The sequence below is a fragment of the Salmo trutta genome, chromosome 37 (assembly GCF_901001165.1).
Source record: "Salmo trutta chromosome 37, fSalTru1.1, whole genome shotgun sequence".
Taxonomy (NCBI): domain Eukaryota; kingdom Metazoa; phylum Chordata; class Actinopteri; order Salmoniformes; family Salmonidae; genus Salmo; species Salmo trutta.
This window is the reverse complement of record NC_042993.1, coordinates 31,733,208-31,756,602: the sequence shown is the minus strand read 5'-3', so window position 1 is coordinate 31,756,602 and position 23,395 is coordinate 31,733,208. Positions and strand designations below refer to the sequence as shown.

The window sequence follows — 23,395 nt, the reverse complement described above, 5'->3', positions numbered from 1 at the left end:
AGGTTTTTGCCTGCCATAGGAGTTCTGTTATACTCACAGACACCATTCAAACAGTTTTAGAAACTTTAGGGTGTTTTCTATCCAAACCTGAACAATAATATGCATATTCTAGCTTCTGAGTTGGTGTAGGAGGCAGTTAAAAATGGGCAAATAGTTTTTCCAAAATTCTCAATGCTGCCCCCTAGCTCGTAGAGGTTAACACTTTTTTGGTTACTACATGATTCCATATGTGTTATTTCATAGTTTTTATGGCTTCACTATTACTTTACAATGTAGAAAATAGTAAAAAATAAAGTAAAACCCTTGAACGAGTAGGTGTTTTAAAACCTTTGACCGGTAGTGTATCTGTCAGTGCCTCTTAAGGTCAGATTTATTGCCTGACCCCTAGGACACCCACTGACAGACATTTGAATTTCATTTCACATTTCAAACAGAGAAAGTCCAACCCAAACCCCCATCCACACAGATATAGATACCCTACTGTCCATGTGCAATCCGTCCCACATCTCACCTCTGAAGGCCTCCTGGGATTCCAATAGAACCCACTGCATGCATGACCACACACAAAACACACTTACTTGCACTGTGGAGCTGATCTCGGCAGCAAAGCCTCCAGTGATTGGAGCCTCGTGACTGATAAGCAGCCGTCCGGTCTTGGCCACCGACTGAAAAACACAACACACACAATCTGATCAATACAGTGTGACACATCACCCATTGACAAAATCTATGGTTACTGTAGACATAATGTCTCTCCCCAGCCTGCCTGTGGTGTCTAAGGCAAGCATGTGGCAGGCAATGAGACAGCATTGTATTATGGTACCATGACAAATGTACAACGGGGTAGAGGGTGAACATGATTTGAGTACGCAAATACAGTTTGCAGCATGTTCCAACACAGGGGTTCACAACCTTTTTCCCCCCCGAGGGACCCCTACTTCACATCTGATAGATTTTAGTACAGTTAGTTCAGTCAGCCCATGAGTAACAAATTCATCACACTATGAATAGCCCCCGGAGATAATAAATACTCAAACTCACTCACACACACACACACACACACACACACACACACACACACACACACACACACACACATCCCATTCTAACAACATTTGTGTGTATGTGTGCACAAACAAGTGCAGTATTTTCCATAAGCGCTTGCCTTTGGCTAAATAGCTTCAGATAGTTAGCTGGCTAATTTTTCCACTTCATTGATTAACTAGGCTTCTTTCATTTAAAAGTTTCAATTCACTAGCCAGAAAAGTCTGTATAGCCTTCTCCCAATAGAATGAACTAAACTCAGCAAAAAAAGAAATGTCCTCTCACTGTGAACTGCGTTTATTTTCAGCGAACTTAACATGTGTAAATATTTGTATGAACATAACAAGATTCAACAACTGAGACATGAACAGAACAAGTTCAACAGACATGTGAGTAACAGTACTGGAATAATGTGTCCCTGAACAAAAAGGTGGGGGGGGGGGGGTCAAAATCAAAAGTAGCAGTCAGTATCTGGTGTGGCCACCAGCTGCATTAAGTACTGCAGTGCATCTCCTCCTCATGGACTGCACCAGATTTGCCAGTTGTTGCTGTGAGATTTTACGCCACTCTTCCACCAAGGCACCTGCAAGTTCCCAGACATTTCTGGGGGGGAATGGCCCTAGCCCTCACCCTCCGATCCAACAGGTCCCAGACGTGCTCAATGGGACTGAGATCCAGGCTCTTCGCTGGCTATGGAAGAACACTGACATTCCTGTCTTGCAGGAAACCACACACAGAACGAGCAGTATGGCTGGTGGCATTGTCATGCTGGAGGGTCATGTCAGGATAAGCCTGCAGGAAGGGTACCACATGAGGGAGGAGGATGTCTTCCCTGTAACGCACAGCATTGAGATTGCCTGCAATGACAACAAGCTCAGTCCGATGATGCTGTGACACACCCCCCCAGACCATGACAGACCCCCCACCTCCAAATCAAGTACAGGCCTCGGTGTAACGCTCATTCCTTCGACGATAAACGCGAATCCGACCATCACCCCTGGTGAGACAAAACCGCGACTCATTTTTGCCAGTCCTGTCTGGTCCAGTGACGGTGGGTTTGTGCCCATAGGCGACGTTGTTGCCGGTGATGTCTGGTGAGGACCTGCCTTACAACAGGCCTACAAGCCCTTAGTCCAGCCTCTCTCAGCCTATTGCGGACAATCTGAGCACTGATGGAGGGATTGTGCGTTCCCGGTGTAACTCGGGCAGGTGTTGTTGCCATCCTGTACCTGTCCCGCAGATGTGATGTTTCGGATGTACCGATCCTGTGCAGGTGTTGTTACACGTGGTCCGCCACTGCGAGGGCGATCACCTGTCCATCCTGTCTCCCTGTAGCTCTGTCTTAGGCGTCTCACAGTACGGACATTGCAATTTATTGCCCTGGCCACATCTGCAGTCCTCATGCCTCCTTGCAGCATGCCTAAGGCACATACACGTAGATGAGCAGGGACCCTGGGCATCTTTCTTTTGGTGTTTTTCAGAGTCAGAAAAGGCCTCTTTAGTGTCCTAAGTTTTCATAACTGTGACCTTAATTGCCTACCGTCTGTAAAGAGTAGACTAGATTTAGTATTTGCCAGAGTAAATTAATTTGTAAGACTAGTTTTTCTGACTAGATTACTAATCTACCACCTTCCCTCAAAGTCCCACCCACAGTGATTGATTGACAGGTCTGGAACCCTACCAACTCTGACTCATAAACATCCTGCCCCCTCCCCTGACAATCCCACAGTGATCGATTGACAGGCCAAACTGTTAAAAGGGACAGTTCACCTAAATTACAAAGAGACACATTGGTTTCCTTATTTATTTTAGTTTCACCTTTATTTAACCAGGTAGGCGAGTTGAGAACAAGTTCTCATTTACAACTGCGACCTGGCCAAGATAAAGCAAAGCAGTGCGACAAAAACAACACAGAGTTACACATGGGATAAACAAACATACAGTCAATAACACAATAGAAAAATCTGTATACAGTGTGTGCAAATGAAATAAGGAGGTAAGGCAATAAATGGGCCAATAGTGGCGAAGTAATTATAATTTAGCAATTTACACTGGAGTGATATGTGCAGATGAGGATGTGCAAGTAGAAATACTGGTGTGCAAAAGAGCAGAAAAACAAAAACAAATATGGGGATGAGGTAGGTAGTTGGTTGGATGGGCTATTTACAGATGGGCTGTGTACAGCTGCAGCGATCGGTAAGCTGCTCTGAAAGCGGACGCTTAAAGTTAGTGAGGGAGATATGTCTCCAACTTCAGTGATTTTTGCAATTTGTTCCAGTCACTGGCAGCAGAGAACTGGAAGGAAAGGCGGCCAAAGAAGGTGCTGGTTTTGGGGATGACCAGTGAGATATACCTGCTGGAGCGTGTGCTACGGGTGGGTGTCGCTATGGTGACTAGTGAGCTGAGATAAGGCGGAGCTTTACCTAGCAAAGACTTATAGATGACCTGGAGCCAGTGGGTTTGGCGACGTATATGTAGCGAGGACCAGGCAACGAATCGGAGGTAAAGTTAATAAAGTATTCAATAATGTAGCTGTGTATTTCAGATGGAATCAAGGCATTAGAATGTACCAGAGGCCACCAAAATAGAACTCGTACTGCAAAAGAAATTAACTCGGGGAAATTCACCCCCCCCCAGCCCAGAACTCCCTTGCTACGCCATGTACTTAGGGAAAACACTGACAGTTTGTGGTGGAGTTAGTGGTGAAGGTGCTCTGTAAGGGGAGTGGGCGTATCACATACCACTGCGCTGCCATAACACTGTTCACAAGGGGGAATGAGACAGGGGTCTTAGACAGGGGGCTACTTATGTTATTGTGGGGTGACATCACTGTGTAGACTAGTGTGAAACTCTATGCTATGGAAACATACAGGCTAGCTAAGTGGCGCTTTCCTACTCCTAATTTTCAGACTTTCTTGTGCTTTCTTTCAGGGACTCTTGTCAATTGTTTCCATAAATTCATCAACCAAAAAATTGGTCCTCATCAGAAACTGGGTCAGATCATATTAGGATTATTTCATTATCTAATTGACTAGAGAAGATACAACCATTCAAAAACATATGGTTCAAAGTCTTGTGCAAATCATATAAAGCTCAACAAAGGACAATATTAGGGGTTGGAACATTTTCAGGGAACAGAACCAAAAAACAGAAAATATATATATTTTTTCAAGGAACAGAAACAGATCCTGGAACGAAAGTGATCCATACTGTTCCGGAACAGAACAGTTATTTTAAAAGCTTGGGAACCAGTTAATACTGTTATTTTACGTGCCACAACAATGTTTCCAGGCTACTGTACTGATGTACAAGCATGATTCAGAAGATGGGGAGAGAGATGTGAAACTAGCTAGAGAAGGATAAACTTTTTCAATGATAACTAGGCCTATAGTATCCCTAACTATCACGTTTCACGTTAGATTTATTAACTACAAAAAGGTAAGACGTGTTTTTAATTCTGGTGCCGCTCTGCATGCTTCTTAGCTAGCTAGCTCAAGCTTGTTAGCTAGCTAGCTCAAAAGGACATTCAAAGTTCTTCCATATAAGCCACTCCTCCTAGATAGAATTCTGTGGACCTAATTCAAATAATGCATGTCATAACAAGATGCCCAGTGCTTCAAGCCTCCTCCTCAACACTCTTCCGCCACCCGCAAAATTTCTGTTGCATCTTGTGCCAAAGTATAGACTTGTCTGTCCATCATGCATGTAAACAACCAGCTTGCCTGCTCTATCCGCACTGATTGGTAAAGTCATTTAATTAGTTAAATGTAAAAAAAAAAAAAGAATTCACAAGTTAAAAAAGGAATGATATAAACTGTTACTTTTTTTGTGGTTCGAACTGGTTCAGAAGTTTATTTTGCTGGTTGGAACAGAAGGAACAGTATGTTTGCACGGCCAGGCTTTGTGTGGTATGGATGTTGGAGAGCAGTAGGATGTGTTCTTTTGAAATGCTATTGAGGTTTGACTTAGGCTGGTAGACAACGAGCTGGATGACATGCTGAGAGAGCAGGATGAACACGGAGATCGCATCTCTCAGGCTGTTCATCTGGCTTTACTGTAAACCCTACTTTACAGCAGCAGCAGGACAAAGAATAGGTTGCGGTGGAGGAAGAGGAAGATGCAACAGACCACAATGTATAACTAACACTGTCATATAGTCTGATCTCATCCAAACCTCGTCTGTCTCTCCTCAACTCCATCTCTGCTCCATCGTCTCCAAATCACATCGCTCTATCCTCAATAGATTATTTCCCTACACTTGATTAGGAGACAAATAACAGTATAGCAATTATACTTGACGTAAGTACAGTTAGCCACTCAATTCAGTCTGTAAAAACCTGCTAGTGCTGTGTGGTAGTAATGGACTGGTTCAGCTGAAGTGTTTCTATTGGATCGTGCAGCCCTGAGCTGTGAGTGGAGAGAATTTCCTTCTCCGGTTTGGAATGAGAATTTTGTTTCTACAGAGATGATGCACAATACAGACAAAGCTGTGATTCTCTCATTCCCCTATACAAGAGGGTCTACTGCAGGCATGTGACACACCGCAACTAGAACAGACAGGAAGCAAATGATCACCTGGCTCCTCCACCTTCAAAACCACTTGGCAAGTGAAGTCCCAATGTATCCCAACATGCCCTGCAATACTGCAGCTTATATACAGCGTTATTTTTTTGCTTGGCGTGGGGACCTCTGACCTCACTCAAAGCATACCCGAGAAATACGCAACACATGGACATAGAAAAAGACAAAAACATAGCTTAATTTGTTCACACCAAAAGGACCACAGACACAGTATCAGAACCAAAAGTGTTCTGCGTCTCTGATGTTAAAGAGGTTGGTTGAGTGTTTGTTTACGTTGCTGAGAACCCTGGTTTGGTTGCGACACACCGACTCGGTCGGAGACCACATACTAATATGGGGGTCTCACCATGACAGTCTCCAGTGTCAACTTATTGGAAGAATGCCTGCTTTGACAGCCATGGCATTTCTAGGTATGGACCTCCGGTTGGGAGTAGGACTGTCCAATCACTCCGGAATACATTTTTGTACCATCTCTTTAAAATAATATATTGCCATTAGATTTGTGTCCCTGTCTACTGAGCTTGAGTAACTGGCTATAGATCTGGAAATTGGGAGAACAAGAGGGTAACGGTGCCTGGCTGACAGGTAAAACAGAGAGCAAATCAGGCAAGGGGTGAAAGAGGGCACCAATATCATGCTGTGACATGTTACGGAATATGACTCACAGGTAGAGTGAATAAGTGAGGCTACCGCCCAATTCTCTGCAGCTAAATTGAGCCCATACCTCCTGCTTGTTGTCTCACACACACACACACACACACACACGAGAGAGAGAGATTGTGTTTAAATAAGCGTTTCACTTCACTACCTCAGTTAGTACCAGGAGTGAAGCTGCACACCATACTCAACACAATCTTCAGATGCTTCTAACACAAAGAAGGCAGCGCTGTTATTTCAATTTCGTGAGATAGCATTTCACCCCCCCGGGGGCCAGGGAATCGAATCACACTCCAAATGCCTTCTGGATTTCCGCACTACTAGGTCGGACGGTGGTTTGGGAAAGTCTCTCCCTGGCCGACGAGTATTCTGATGTGTGATTGTGATTCCAGTGAATGCTGTGACAATGAGACAAGACAAAATGTAGCTATTGACGTCTGGACCACACCGCAGGGGTATTACTGAATATTGAGCAGGGGTGCCCAAAATGGTGGACTATGTGGGCTAAATAGGAATATGAGAAACAGGTGCGGCTTGGGCCAAGAGTATGTGAGATTACACTCTTATTAATAGTCACAAAAATGCAATAAAATAAACACTATCAGATTTAAACTGAGGATTATTCCAGCTCCCAGATCTCTTTCCTCAAATGCTAGATCCTACCCAGCTTTCCGTTTAAAGCTATAACCACTGCTTATCCTTCTGGATAAAGATTTTGTGGGACAGACAAAAAAAACTACAGAGAAGAAACGGCTTCATGTCCATCTAATCTCTACTTTTCTTTCAACCTCTAATACGTTCGTCTGTCTTCTTTCAGTCTATTTTCCTTCTGTTTTCTGTCTGCCTTCAGTCAGTCAGTCAGTCAGTCAGTCAGTCAGTCTTCCTTCTACCCGTTTTCAGTCTTCCATCAGTCAGTCAGTCTTCCTTCTACCCGTTTTCAGTCTTCCATCAGTCAGTCAGTCTTCCTTCTACCCGTTTTCAGTCTTCCATCAGTCAGTCAGTCTTCCTTCTACCCGTTTTCAGTCGTGCGTCTGTCCGTCCCGTCTGTCCCTCCCTGTTCGTCCCGGTCTTCCGCCTCCGTCCTCGCCTCCCGCTCGTCTGTCAGTCCGTCGGTCCCCCGACTGTCGGTGAGTGTCTGTCTGTCCATCTTCCTTCCGTATCTTTTCTTCGTGTTCCATTTATCGGTGTTCCGTCTGTCTGTCTCGCTCTCTGTGTCTGGCACACAGCGCTTTTAAAAAGGGCAAATATCATGGTGGTTGCTGTCAGACCTCAGCTTATAGTGCTGACCTCACTGGCACTGTCCTACTCACTCATCTCAAATCACTGCCTCACCCAGGGGACAGGGACAGGCCAGACACTTTTCTTGGACTTGGACACACAATCTCTGACAGTAGCGTACTGATCTACTCAAACATAGTAATTGAGGCCAGACCTTTAACCCCGAATCTTCCTCTGCAGAGGAGCCAGTGACCCTTTCTCAGAAGCACACTACCGATTTATTTCACTCATCAAAACCAATCATGGTGGTGAACATGGACCCAACGTCGTGATGTCAATTTGCCTTAAATAGACAGTGGTGGAGCCACAGCAGAGGGCCCAAATATGAGCAGTAGGCTTTATCCACATGAGAATTATACGCTTGGAGCAATGAGAGCACACAGACATGCCATGAATCTCACTGTACACTCCAGCCAGACAAAGACAGGCATGCATACTGACTGGAGGCTTTTATTGCTACAATTTAACTCCTTGGACAGTGGCCTGATGAATTAGTGTGTGTGTGAGTGAGACAGATGAAAAGGGAGATGAGGAGAGGAAGAGTGAATTAGTGTGTGTGTGTGTGTGTGTGTGATCCGCGTAATCAAGACTCAAGTAGAACTTTCAAAAACCTCTGAGACAACGAGTACGGAGCTAGGAGGCTACTCGATAAATCTCTCCTCCACCTCCTATATGAAAGAGTAAAGCATGAGAAGAGGAAGACCAGAAGGAAAAGGGGGAAATGTGGAGAAATTAAAATAAGAGGAAAGGAAGAGTGAAAGAGGAGAGGGAAAAGGAAGGGAAATCTGAGAGAAGCGATGAAAAACAGAAGTGGAAAGAGGAGTGTAGAAGGTAGGCAGAGTTGGGTGGACGGTAAGAACCCAGAGTCAGTCGGGTGGATGGGTGGGTGGAGAGCAGAAAGGAGGAGAGCAAAGAGAGAGTCCGAGTGGTATATGGTGGGAGAGGTTAATGTCCTCTCGGGAAAATATGGAAGACTTAAAAGAAAGGGTTGAAAGGGAAGAGAGAAAAGGAAGGGAAGGCAGAAAGAGATGGCAGAAAGAGGGCGGCAAGATAGAGCGTGAGAAAATAGAAATGGAATTTAATGGATGTGCATTGTAGTTATTCTATTTCAATAGGTGGGACAAAGGGGTTAATGTCCACTCTGGGTCTGTCGAGTCACAGTACCGGCCTGGGAGGAGGAAGGTCCTGGCGGTAGGATGGCGACAGTGGTGGCTGCACTTTATTGCTCATTGTGCTGCAGGGCTTTCATTAAACCGGGCCCGCTCGCCGGAGAGGGAATGTCGTGTTTACAGGCGTTCCCATACACACCCAACATAATGAGCAGAGCTCAGCTTCGCTCTACTCTGCCTTGGAGTCCCAGGCCAGGCAGCCTACGCTCCGGTCCCAACCACACTACCACCAACCAACATGCAGCCAGCCCAGCCAGCTAACCCAGTAGCCCAGCCTTCAGGCTTGACCCACTCAGTCCGACTCTGCCTCCGGGTCACTGGATCCACTCATACGGACACGGTTCAAGGCTAAAATCCCTCAGTCAAACAGAAACTTGCCAGGAAACCAATTGAAGAAGTTGAACCTCGACTGATTGACAGTTCTACTATCGCCCAAGAACTGACAATATTGCAATTCTGATGGCAGTTCAACAGATTTTCCTGGCTGCTTTGAAAATCTTCAGAAGCCGATATTGATGTCTGCGGGAAAGCAGAATGAAAGAGAGACACAAAGTACAGCCACAAACTGATCATGGACTCTCACTCTGTAGGACTGTGTGGAGTCAGAGAAGCGAAACAAACACTGCGGTTGAGTGGTACAGAAGAAATCAATGCGTTTCATATTGGCAAAAGTCCAACACAATAAGTTTTAAATTAGGAGAAACATTTTATAAATGTACATCTGAGATCTAGCCTATACTTCACACGGCTAATTTGGTACATATCTTTCCAAGAAAAAAAACAAATAGCAGGGTTCAAAAAAACAAAATGTAGCACACACGCTACACACACAAAAACATCCCGGGAGAGTCGCCAGAGCACCTGCAAGAAGAAGCTCCCAGCGTTTTCCCCAACCCTCCGTTTCCACAGGGCACTACGTCAAAACCCCAGGACAGGACGTGAAGACGGTGAACCCTGCCGCCAGCGAGGAGTCGCGGCCCCGTTGGGCTTTGAGTCGCCTTACCCACCCTGTAATCGCCGCCGCTGGGTCCTAACTCACACCACCGCCTTGAGATCTCAATGGCAAAATGGTAGTCGCGGCGCAGCTTGACTTGTTACACAGGCCTTTTAAGTGGCACTGCACAATTAGCGAGAGGGGTGAGTGCCTGGTGAATGGGAGGCCAGTTAAAGCACAGAGTGTGGGAGGAAAATGTGCACACACACAGTCTCAGCACTGGGCCCTTGGCCAAGCCTACAGAGAGAGTCAGGACGCCAGCGGAGACCTCAGAGAGAAATAACTCCCGACATCCCATAAAGGCCCATTAAACACAATTACACTACCTTTCTACCCTTAAACCATACCGCCATCAACAACTCGGAGCGCAGACCACAGGACCTAACAAACAGGCATGAGCAGTGGTCTGTAAATGTAAGAAAGGGGGAGTTTAACTTGTGCCATATGATCTCGTTCTTTTTATTTTACCTTTATTAACTAGGCAAGTCAGTTAAGAACAAATTCTTATTTTCAATGACGGCCTAGGAACAGTGGGTTAACTGCCTTGTTCAGGGGCAGAACGACAGATTTGTACCTTGTCAGCTCGGGGATTTGATCTTGCAACCTTTCGGTTACTAGTCCAACGCTCTAACCACTAGGCTACCGTTCTCTGTAGCCGATGTGAGTAAGACCTTGAAACAGGCTGCATGGACAGACGGATTACCAGGATGCGTGCTCAGAGCATGTGCTGACCAGCTGGCAAGTGTCTTCAATTACATTTTCAACATCTCTCGGACCCAGTCTGTAATACCTACGTATTTCAAGCAAACCACCATAGTCTCTGTGCCTAAGAATACCAAGGTAACCTGTCTGAATGACTACCACCCCATGGCACTCACATCTGTAGCCACCAAATACTTTGAAAGGCTGGTCGTAGCTCACATCAACACCATCATCCCAGAAACCCCAGACCCACAGATGACGCAATCTCTATCGCAATTCATACTGACCTTTCCCACCTGGACAAAAGGAACACCTACGTGAGAATGCTGTTCATTGACTACAGTTCAGTGTTCAACGCTATAGTGCCCTCCAAGCACATCACTAATCTAAGGACCCTGGGACAAAATACCTCCCTCTGCAACTGGATCCTGGACTTCCTGACGGCCGCCCCCAGGTGGTGAGGGTAGGTAACACATCCGCCACACTGACCCTCAACACTTGGGCCCCCTTTGAAAGGCTGGTCATGGCTCACATCAACACCATTATCCCAGAAACCCTATACCCACTCCAATTTGCATACCGCCCCAACAGATCCACAGATGTTGCAATATCTATTGCACTTCACACTGCCCTTTCCTACCAGGACAAAAGGAACACCTACGTGAGAATTCTATTTATTGACTACAGCTCAGCATTCAACACCATACTTCCCTCAAAAGCTCATCACTACCCTGGGACTAAACACCTCCCTCTGCAACTGGATCCTGGACTTCCTGACAGGCCACCCCCAGGTGATCCTCAACACGGGGGCCCCTCAGGGGTGCGTGCCCAGTCCCCTCCTGTACTCCCTGTTCACCCATGACTGCATGGCCCAGCACGACTCCAACACCATCATTAAGTTTGCCAACGACACAACAGTGGTAGGGCTGATCACCGACAACGATGAGACAGCCTATAGGGAGGAGGTCAGAGACCTGGTAGTGTGGTGATCAAGACAAAGTTGAAGATTGTGGACTACAGGAAAGGGAGGACCGAGCACGCCCCCATTCTCATCGACAGGGCTGTAGTGGAGCAGGTTGAAAACTTCAAGTTCCTTGGTGTCCACATCACCAATTAACTATCATGGTCCAAACACGCCAAGACAGTCGTGAAGAGGGCACGACAAAGCCTATTCCCCTTCAGGGAACGAAAAAGATTTGGCATGGGTCCTCAGAGCCTCAAAACGTTCTACAGCTGCTCGGCATCAGACCGCAAGACACAACAGAGAGCAGTGCGTACGGCCCAGTACATCACTGGGGCCAAGCTTCCTGCCATCCAGGACCTCTATACCAGGCGGTGTCAGAGGAAGGCCCGAAAAAATTTCAGACTCCAGCCACTCTAGGCATAGACTGTTCTCTCTGCTACCGCACGGCAAGTGGTACCGGAAGGCCAAGTCTAGGTCCAAAAGGCTTCTTAACAGCTTCTACCCCCCAAGCCATGAGACTCCTGAACAGCTAATCAAATGGCTACCTGGACTATTTGCATTGTCCCCCCCCCACCCCACCCCCCCATTTTTACGCTGCTGTTACTCTGTTTATTATCTATGCATAGTCACTTTATCTCTACATACATATTACCTCGACTAACCTGGTCCCCCTGCACATTGACTCTGTACATAGCCTTCGCTACTTCTAATTTTATAGTCGCTCTTTAAATAAATACTTTAAGTTATTTTTCTTAAAACTGCATTGTTGGTTAAGTGCTTGTAAGTAAGCATTTCACTCTAAGGTCTCTCTCTCTCTCAGCTCCTGCTGTTTGTGCCAACTTATGAAATCAAAAACAGAGAAAAAAACAGCAGTTTAGTGTTATGGGGAATTGGTGGCTCATTATTGACTAGGCCTATTCTCCATCACTGTGTGTATCTTTGCCAATGTGTGTGTGTGTATCTGTAAGGTGCCAATGGGTGTGCATCACTCATACAGTAGGGTTGTCTCACAGCACCAACATGGACTGTATGTCAACCCTGGCCGTAAGCTTCCTCAGTGGCCAGTTAGACCACTTTAGATTCAATGTGTACCACATCCCTGAATCTCTCCAGGAAAAAGCACCTCCAAAAAGGATAAAGAGCTCCTTGTTCCTCTCACCCCTTTTTTTGAATGCCTCTGTGTGGATTTAGCAAATGTAAGCCTGGCCTCCGCTAGAAGGTGACACAGAGAGGAATTCTAGAAATGTCCAGTGCCGAGGAATGTGGAACGCTGGCTGCAGCCTGGAAAGTCAAGGAGAACGCAGTGTGAGTGAGTGATAGAAGGAAAAAGGCGATGAGAGAGAGCCTGAATGAAGATATGGCGATCAAGAGACACCATATTAATCTCACAAACAGTGTTGAAACAAAAGGCAGTAATAATCAACAATGGCTAGCCTCGGGCAGTGTCGGGTTACACACCATACTTTCACCAGGCAGCGGGCGATAGAGCGGGGGGGGGGGGTTCTGGAGCTACCACCGAAAAACAACCATGAGTCATTTTCCACTGATATAACCGCCGAAACATCACCACAGTAAGGACACATGACAAAGTTATGACATATTGGCCAATAAGCACGCAACCCCACTGGGCCAGACCAGAGTACTGTGTTAATATTGTAATTACAGACATCGGCTACAACAATAAATATGTAGGAGCCAGACCCAAAACCACTGGGCTCTTTCTTCGTGAGACATTTTCTCTAGGGATTGTTTCCAGTGCCTTTCGGCCAACAACGGACCAAAAATATTACAGAATAAGTGCGACTCAGTAAGCAGATACAGGCTCTAACCTTGAAATTAAAAAATAATAATAATAATAAATTAAAAACTTTTGACTGGTACCGTGTGTAACACTGCTTGCCCCCATTCAGTCGACTGTAATAACCGGCGGTTTGTGAGTATTCTGAACTCAGACTGAGGTGCTTGCTGAGGACATCTACAGTGCATTCAGAAAGTATATTTACACTTTTACTTATTCCATATTTTGTTGTGTTACAGCCTGAATTTAAAATATATGAAATATTTGTTTGTCATCCATCTACACACAATACCCCATAATGACAAAGTGAAAATATGTTTTTAGAAAAGTTTGAAAATACAGAAATATAATTTATAGGGAGGTGTAACAGATGTATATCGTACTCTCCTTGCGTTGTGTTTTCTCCTAATAAATCACATCAGCCAGTGGTCCCAGTTGAGCATCATTTATTCCTGTTGTTAAATGAGAAACAGCACGGTAGTTGTGCAGGGCTTAATGATACCGATGGCTGTCGATGGCAAAAGCCCTTGCATCACATTTTCATACTGGGCCACAAAATACAAAAATACAATACAAAATATAACATGTGTAAATACCTGTTGTTAAATGAGAAACAGCACGGTAGTTGTGCAGGGCTTAATGATACCGATGGCTGTCGATGGCAAAAGCTGTAGCATGAAGACAACTGTGTTAGCAGTGGGCTTATGTGACCATTACAACGGTGTATGCTAGCTAACACTTATCTACAGCAATCATATGCCAAAGCACATTCCATAAAGCCCCTCAATCCCTAACAGGTACCATATACCCACACATGTATAAATCAGTAACGTACAGCAAACTTGTACACATTGTAAAATATAAAATATAAAACAGTATTCAGAACGTGACCTACCCCTTGCATCACATTTTCATACTGGGAAGACCTGACGTTCGCGATCTCCCCCTATCTGCAAGCGGGGCCAATCACAACACACCTTATTGTCATCAGTTGAACCAACCAATGCGAATGCTTGAACATTAAGTACACATTGCTTTAGAGGCAAGTGGAAACATAACCAACCCTGTTAAATTCTCCCCTGCTGAATTACACTTGCACACTATAAAGAAACAAAATGAGGTACGCAATACCTTGCAATACATATGTCACCAAATATTCCAGTGCAAAGACTATTCTCCAAAGAGAATTAGGGGAATTCAAAGACCCCGTAGGAAAACATGCCTGTTACATGTTCAGTACACTCAGTGACAATGAGAACCTCACAGAAAAACCTTGGTCTACTTGACCTCTGACCCATGACCTCCATGGGGTCTCTTGAATGAGAAAAAAAAAGAAGAAAAAAAAAAAAAATGGACTACAGACTTGGATTCTAATCCTACACCCACACAGGTATTCTAATGAATTCTGTATGAAAAACCCTCTGTGTCTGCATAGTCTCTATGAGTCTCACTGGGCGTTTCTTAACCCGACCAGCCGCTGACCTGACAGGCCTAACAGAGTTAATACGTTTAACCTGTTCACCTACAACCACCACTGGTGGGTCACTTTCCACAGTCGGTGGATAGTCAAGGTCAAGGGTTCCGTGACTGTTGCTGGAGCTTGTGCTACCAGCGGCATCTTCAGAATGCCTTTTTTCTTCAGAGGGTTCGGACATTTCTTCCCCAAAGGTTAGCTCTGACACGCTTGTGCCACCAGTGGCACCCTCAGAATGTGGTGAGTTCTGAGGGTCCCTCGCCAGTGGCCCATCTTCCAGCACATCTGGGGTTTCTTTTTCAGAGTGCTCCGGCTGTCCTTCCCCCGAGGTCTGTTCTGATACCCACACACTAGTCCTCTCACCAATGTCCATTTCTGGTATATCGTTCACGGATGAGTCCTCCATCTCCTCACTCGGATCCTCACGGTCTCCCATATTAGGTGTCTCCAAGGCAGTGTCAGGTAGAGGCAAGAAGTTTACAGGCATTATCAGATTACGGTGGACCGTTTTCTCCTGGCCAGTCGACATGTTCTGTATCTTGAAGATGTGGATGTCCCTATTCTTCTCCGTAACAATATAGAGGTTGTTCTCCCAACGATCCGCCAGCTTCCTCTTTCCACGTTCACCCTTATTCGCCAGCAGCACCCGATCACCGACCTCCACTGGAGCCCCCCTGATCTTCCTGTTGTAGAGGCCCGCATGCCTCTTCAGCTGTTTGGTTGCCGACACCTGTACCGTCTCCATGGCCTCCCTCAGGTCTCTCGTCAGGGACTTTATGTACTCGTCATAGTCTACAACCTCTGAGTCTTGCAGCACCGTACCAAACATCATGTCGACAGGCAGACGTGGGGTTCTCCCAAACATCAACTGGAAAGGGGCGTAGCCCGTGGTTTCATGGACCGTACAGTTGTAGGCAAAGGTCAATGACTTCAGCTTCTGGGGCCACCTGTGCTTCGCTCTTGTAGGTAAAGCCCTGATCATGTTTCCCAGCGTTCTATTGAACCTTTCGACTCCCCCGTTCCCCATTGGATGGTAGGGAGTTGTGTGCGACTTCTGGACTCCTGCAGCACTCAACAACTCAGCAATCAATTTACTTTCAAAGTTGGCCCCTTGGTCAGAGTGGATACGACGAGGAAAACCATACACACAGAAGATGTTGTTCCATAGCTGAAGGGCCACTGCTTTAGCTGATTGGTTCGGACACAAGAAGGCATGGGCCATCTTAGTAAAATGGTCAGTGACGACCAGGACATCCAAGGACTTGTTGTTGGAGTCTTCAGCAGACCAGAAGTCCACGCACACCAACTCGAGGGGCTCAGTCGTGATGATGTTCTCCAGTGGAGCTCTGGCCTCTGGCTCGGGGGCCTTACTGAACACACACCTCTTGCAGGTCTTGACATACTCTCTGACATCCGACTCCAGACCATGCCAGAAGAACCTCTGTCTCGTCAAGTACAACGTCCGCTGTTGCCCCTGATGACCGGCTTCATCATGGACACCCTTCAAAACTGTCGCCCTCATTGAGGTGGGTACTACATACTGGTACGTCTTCTTCTTTGACAGCAAACTTTTGGTAACGCGATACAGTACACCCATTTTCAGAGTGAGCTTCTCCCAGGTCTTCAGAATCCGCAGAGCCTCGAGTGGTTCATGGCCACGTTCCCTCCTAGAAGGTCTACGGCCCCTGTCCACGTAGAAGACAACTCTGGCGAGAGCGTCATCCTGGCGCTGCTTTGATATCAGGTCGTCACGGGATAGCACTCTCACATCTGACATCTCAGACGGCACCAGTGACTGAGTGAGCTGAGGCAGTAGCAGCGCACAGTTCTGTAGACCAGCCTCCCCTTGCGACCTCAGGACTGCTGACACCGCTTCCTTTGACAGAGAACCAGGAGAAGGATAGGAGGAGGTTTGGCAGTCCATGACAATTTCACAGGCACCTGCCTCAATTGACGGTGAGCAGCTTTCGAGGTCGAATGGGTGGGTCGACCAGCGGAACACATCTTGCACCTTCTCAGCACGTACTCCCGCAGCTTCTTCCAGCAAGGCCTTGTATGGAACCCTTGTGATGCGGTGGAGAGCACTCGGCTGCACAAATGGCTGTCTACTGAGTGCATCAGCAATGACATTTTTGGGACCGGGAATGTACTTGATGTCAAACTCGAATGGAGCAAGTTTAGCAACCCATCTCTGTTCACAGGCGTCCAATTTAGGTTTGGACAGGATGTACGTTAATGGGTTGTTGTCTGTCCATACAGTAAAAGGCTTGCCCCTTAGCCAATGACTAAATTTCTCACAGACAGCCCACCGTAAAGCAAAAAACTCTAACCTATGGGCAGGATACTTTGACTGTGCATAAGTAAGTGATTTGCTAGCGAATGCTACCGGTCTGGCTGCAGACCCATCCTCTGGCACCTGGGAAAGGACAGCACCTAATCCATTACTAGATGCGTCTACAGACAGCAAGAAAGGTCTACTAAAATCAGGGTGGGCTAGCATGACCTGATCGAGGAGAGCTTGTTTCAACTGACTAAAGGCCTGTTTGCACTCACCAGTCCAGTCTGCTGCTGTGAGTTTCCTATGTATTCCTCTTTTCCTCTTGCCTTTCCCGTGGCGTGGTGCCTTCGTCCCCGTTGTCAGCCCATGCAGCGGCTTAGCGATGGTGGAGCACCCCTCAATGAACTGCTGGTAATAGACTATCATTCCGAGAAAGGACCGAATCTTCCCCTGGGAAGGCACGTCCGTGTTATCCTCCATGAGATCCTTCTCTGTCATCCCTGTAATAGCCGTCACTTTTTCTGGGTCTGTGGCCACACCTCCTTCACTGATGACATGCCCCAAGAACCGCACTGACCTCTTCATGAAATGGCATTTCTTTGGAGACAATTTCAGATTATGGGCTTTGAGACGCTCAAAAACTGACTCCAAGCGTTGCAATCCAAGTTCTTCAGTCGGGGCAAAAACCAGCACATCGTCCAGGTAGCATAGGAGGCTAGAAAAATTTTGATCCCCAAAAATGCTCAACATCATCCTCATGAATGTAGCTGGGCTGTTGCATAGTCCTTGTGGAAGACGGTTATATTCATATAACCCAAAAGGAGAAGTGAAGGCTGTAAACTTCTTGTCGTCTTCATGCATCTCCACATTGTAGTAGCCGGAGGTCAAATCCATTGTAGAGAAGAAAGCATTGCCACCCAGGGCCGCCAGAGCATCAGCTTGGTGAGGTAGAGGGTGGGCATCCTTTACGGTGCGAGCATTGAGCCATCGGAAGTCTGTACACAGTCTCAGATCACCAGACTTCTTCCAGACCAGCACGAGCGGGGAGGCATACTCACTGCTGGATTTCCTGATTATCTCTCGCTCTTCCATCTCATCCAAGGCCTGCCTGAGCTTGTCATAATGGTTAGGGGAGAGCCTACGGTAAGGTAGCCTAAAAGGCTTAGTGTCACTGAGTCTGATGCGATGGACATATCCCGTAGCCTTCCCGCAATCTAGTTTGTGCCGGGAGAAGATAGACTCGTAGCGGGCTATAAGCTGAACTAGCCTGGCCTTACACTGTTGCGACAACTGAGTGGACTCAATGTCAATGTCACCTAACCCTAACTCGTGCAACACCTCACTTGTCACTCTGTGCGGGTTGACGGTACTGTCAACGGTCAAGCTATCTCCACTACCATTGTCAAAGTCTGGATTGTCATCCATTTTGTGTACCTGCTGCACCAGGGGGACCGGTTTGACAGTGGGCCCATCCATATAGTCAGTGTCAAAGTCCTCTAATGCCATGCAAGGAAAAACATCCGCTATCTTGGCATTCCGTCTCACCGTTACTGGCTTTGGTGAGGGGTTGATAACTTTGACAGGGACCCAGCCATCGCTCCACAATGTCGCTACTGTTCTCCCCACTAGAATGTTTTTTGGCCTTGAGCGTGCCCTCGTAGGCTCAATAACGACAGCACTGCCTGCGGATACATTTTGAGGCGTACACAGCCGGCCCCAGACTAAATGTTCCTGCATAGGCTCCAATGTGACCGCCCGCTTCAGCCTTACTGTGCCCACTCTTTCTGGCACTTCAGTCCCTTTCCATCTCTCTACATTAGCCAGCAGACGGAACAGTTTGTCATCTCCATTGTGTTCAGATGATGACATCTTCTCCCAGAAGTCACCAGTCGTCTTCAGCTCCCTGATGAGGTGTTTAATCACGTTGCTGCCCAGGATAAGCTCATCACGTTGGCCATCCACTACTAGAACAGGGACAGAGACACTGCTGCCATACACAGACAGATTCAATTCACACACACCTACCGGCTTGGTCTTCAACCCCCCGCAGCCAACCAACACCACTTCAGTTGGACTGAGGGAGCCACTCTTGAGCACACCTGCTTTCTCAAGGCGTGGCACCACTGTTGAGCTCAATGTGCATGCCATAGAACCGCTGTCAATCATAGCGCTCACCTCTATAACATCCCCCAGTAACACACTAGTATAGAAGAGTTCATCGTTGTGGAGCACTCTCTGTGTATTTTGCATAACAACTTTTTCGTTCGACTTGACTTCATCACAAACATTTGAATATACTGACTCTAGATCTACACCACTAACTGATTGGGGCACCTCACAAGGCCCAGCACTTCCCCCCATCCCGTGCGGGCCAGCTAGTTTTCCTGCCGCTGTGTCGTTGTTTGATGGAGCGACGGGAGTTACCGATGAAGTGCGAGGGCATTCTTGACGTGTGTGCCCAGCTGCATAACAGAGGAAGCATAGGTGGTTAGAATAACAATGATCCATTGTGCTGTGATTCGCATCACCACACACTTTGCATTGCAAAGACGGGTTCACCCTTCTCCTGGGCCTCCCCTGGAAACGGTTATCATAGCCGCCTACAGGTTGCTGTGGCCTCTGCTCCAAGACCCGTTCAAGCATGCCAATCACCCGATCCAATGCCTCGGATGAGCCAGTTGTGGGCTGCTGCAAGGGGTCCGGACAGTTTGCAACAGCTGACCCTGGCCTACTTACTTCCTGCGTCAGTGTGGTGACCAGTGGGGCCAGCCGCAAGGGACGTGGAGCCTTGCACTTCCTCTGGTACTCCTCCAGCCTGCCATGGACCTCCGCAACCGTCCACTCATGCAATGGCTTGCACATGAATATCAATGACAGCTCTGGGTTCGGACAGTGCTTGACGAACATGACAGTCAGAACACGTGATGGATTGTCTAGCTCCTTGTTCTGCCTCTTCAAACAGTCCTCTGCCACCTCTATGGCCCTGTTCAGTCTGATCCAGTAGTCAAATGGAGTCTCCCCTTCCATTGGCAACGTAGAATAAACATCAGCTAGGGGCATGTCGGAGTTGACTGTGTCGCTAAAGTGACGCTTCAGAATGTCAAAAACTGGTCTAGGGCCCTGGCTTAAGTCAACTGGGTTACTGCGAAGGCTCACTCTTACCACGTCACGTGCCCGCCCTGACAGTTTACCCAAAACTTCATCTGACCTCTCCTGCCCATCATAGCCCTTCCTCTGCATGTACGCCAACAGGGTCTCCTCCCACTCATGCACTGTGCATTTCTCTGAACCATCCCCCCTGAAACACACTGGTTCCCTGACATCATTTTTCACCACTACATTTAGACTAGAACTGGCCCCAGCCATGGTACCACCAACATAATCGACCTTCTGTCCTACCCCATCTCCCATAGCCTTTGATTCCAAACAAGAGGCAATATTTTCACCTATGGAGTGACCTATCTGCTTAACAATGTCTGCCAGGAAATCCATAGAGACATCCTCCTTCCTAGGACTAGGTGAAACTGGCTCGAATGCACTGAGTTGAGGTAGCTCTAAATCATGTGGAAAGCGCACACTTGCCTGTGCAGTTGGCCTGGCCAGAGGTGTGGAAGTAACTGGAGAAATAGCTGCCCCCCTACCCACTGGCGGTGAAGGGTTAAACATGAAAACTCCCCTACCTCTCCCAAAACCTTCCATTTTTAAAATAAAATAAAAATAAAATTGTTCTTTTTTTATGTAAATATTTAGACAAAAAAATCACAATCAATATGAACAATTCTATCAAATCAAAATGAACATAATCCACTCAAAACAACCGTCCAGTAGTAGATGTCTAACAAGACCAAGAATCAACACAGAAAAGTAACAAGAAACGCCATCATAAATATTTGTCGCCACCGTGTGGTAGAAAATGGCGTTGCCCTCACGTTAATTGGCTTCAGAAGGTTACTAGCATAACAGCACAATTACATCACTAAATAATCATAGCATCACCACATACAAGTAATAACCAGTACATTATATTTCCCCCCACTCACTCATGCTACCAGGAGCTCCCTGAGAATTCCACTTGTGCAGACTGTGAAACCCAGATTTCTGGCGTGCATCAGCAACCGCAGTACTTCTTGAAGCCGGGTCTCGGATCCCTCCACGTGACGTCCGGCGAAGACAAGAAGACGAGTCACGGCACCAGTGTAACAGATGTATATCGTACTCTCCTTGCGTTGTGTTTTCTCCTAATAAATCACATCAGCCAGTGGTCCCAGTTGAGCATCATTTATTCCTGTTGTTAAATGAGAAACAGCACGGTAGTTGTGCAGGGCTTAATGATACCGATGGCTGTCGATGGCAAAAGCCCTTGCATCACATTTTCATACTGGGCCACAAAATACAAAAATACAATACAAAATATAACATGTGTAAATACCTGTTGTTAAATGAGAAACAGCACGGTAGTTGTGCAGGGCTTAATGATACCGATGGCTGTCGATGGCAAAAGCTGTAGCATGAAGACAACTGTGTTAGCAGTGGGCTTATGTGACCATTACAACGGTGTATGCTAGCTAACACTTATCTACAGCAATCATATGCCAAAGCACATTCCATAAAGCCCCTCAATCCCTAACAGGTACCATATACCCACACATGTATAAATCAGTAACGTACAGCAAACTTGTACACATTGTAAAATATAAAATATAAAACAGTATTCAGAACGTGACCTACCCCTTGCATCACATTTTCATACTGGGAAGACCTGACGTTCGCGATCTCCCCCTATCTGCAAGCGGGGCCAATCACAACACACCTTATTGTCATCAGTTGAACCAACCAATGCGAATGCTTGAACATTAAGTACACATTGCTTTAGAGGCAAGTGGAAACATAACCAACCCTGTTACAGAGGCACGATATAATATATATATTTTTTAATGGATTTTTTATTTATTTATTTATTTATTTTATTTTTATTTTTTTTAAATCGGTGAACATATCAGAATTGGTCGATATTAGCTAAAAATGCCAGCATTGGTATCAGCTAGTTTAACGCTAATGTTAAAACTGATGTCAAAGCTAACGTGCATACCTATATAACGTAGGTGCATGACGCCATGTAAAATTTTGCGCTACACGTGCAACACAGCATTCCTAACCTAGCCCACAATGTCTGCTGTGTGGATCGAGAAGTCAACAAGTCGAGCAGTCATTTGAAAAATAACATTTCAGCGAGACAACTCAAAGGCGAATATCATTAAAGCCAAGATAATGGAATTCATTGCCCTTGACAATCAACCATTCTTTGTCGTGGGTGATGTTGCAATAGTGTCACTGCTATTAGCTTCACGACATACATACATACATACATACATACATACATACATACATACATACATACATACATACATACATACATACATACATACATACATACATACATACATACATACATACATACATACATACATACATACATACAACTAGACAACCATTCTCAGGTCTTGCCATAGATTTCCAAGTAGATTTAAGTCAAAACTGTAACTCGGCCACTCAGGAACATTCACTGTATTTTTGGTAAGAATCTTCAGTGTAGATTTGGCCTTGTGTTTTAGGTTATTGTCCTGCTGAAAAGGGGAGTTCAGACTGAACCAGGTTTTCTTCTAGAATTTTGCCTGCGCTTAGCTCCATTCTGTTTATTTTTTCTCCTGAAAAACTCCCCAATCCTTAACGATCACAAGCATACCGATAACATGATCCAGCCACCAATACGCTTAAAACATATGGAGAGTGGTGTGCTGTATTGGATTTGCCCCAAACCCAGCACTTTGTATTCAGGACAAAAAGTGAATTGCTTTGCCAATATTACTTAAGTGCCTTTTTGCAAACAGGATGCATGTTTTGGAATATATTTATTTCTGTACACACTTCTTTTCACTCTGTCAATTAGGTTAGTAATGTGGAGTAACTACAATGTTGTTGATCCATTCTCAATTTTCCCCTCTCACACCCATTAAACTATGTAATTGAAATCCCTGAGCAGCTTCCTTCCTCACTGCAACTGAGATAGGAAGGACACCTGTATCTTTGTAGTGACTGGGTGTATTGATACACCATCCAAAGTGTAATTAATAACTCCCCATGCTCAAAGGGATATTCAATGTCTGCTTTTAAAGTTTTTACCCATCTACCAGAAGGTGCCATTTGCAAGACATTGGAAAACCTCCCTGGTCTGTGGTTGAATCTGTGTTTGAAATTCACTGCTCGACTGAAGGGACCTTACAGATAATTGTATGTGTGGGGTACAGAGATGAGGTGGTCATTCAAAAATCATGTTAAACACTATTATTGCTCACAGTCCATGCAACTTGTGACTTACGCATATTTTTACTACTGAACTTATTTAGGTTGTCATAACAAAGGGGTTGAAAAATGATTGACTCAAGATATTTTAGCTTT

The 23,395-nt window shown here is 46.0% G+C and overlaps 2 protein-coding genes across 4 annotated transcripts in view; both read right to left on the bottom strand.

Annotated features, from left to right (window-relative positions):
* LOC115177377 (2-oxoisovalerate dehydrogenase subunit beta, mitochondrial-like) overlaps nt 1-23,395 on the bottom strand; it is a 110,240-nt gene that overhangs the window by 29,005 nt on the left and 57,840 nt on the right. For both annotated transcript variants that reach the window (XM_029738096.1, XM_029738097.1), the window contains exon 9: nt 579-665. In XM_029738096.1, the coding sequence (XP_029593956.1) occupies nt 579-665 (87 nt within the window). The remainder of the gene's footprint in view (nt 1-578; nt 666-23,395) is intronic.
* LOC115177373 (uncharacterized) lies at nt 14,303-21,400 on the bottom strand. 2 transcript variants are annotated; one of them, XM_029738091.1, is made up of 3 exons: nt 21,369-21,400; nt 20,661-21,177; nt 14,303-20,630 (listed from the first exon to the last, which is right to left on the bottom strand). In XM_029738091.1, the coding sequence occupies exon 3, from the start codon at nt 20,603-20,605 to the stop codon at nt 14,564-14,566; it is 6,042 nt and encodes a 2,013-aa protein (XP_029593951.1). In that variant the 5' UTR covers nt 20,606-20,630; nt 20,661-21,177; nt 21,369-21,400; the 3' UTR covers nt 14,303-14,563. The 2 variants fall into 2 exon arrangements, with proteins under 2 accessions (XP_029593951.1, XP_029593950.1); XM_029738090.1 differs by having other exon boundaries at nt 14,303-21,177.

What these genes read in the sequence shown, in the direction of transcription:
- LOC115177373 (XM_029738090.1), bottom strand. Translation starts at nt 20,638, where the DNA reads ATGGAAGGTTTTGGGAGAGGTAGGGGAGTTTTCATGTTTAACCCTTCA.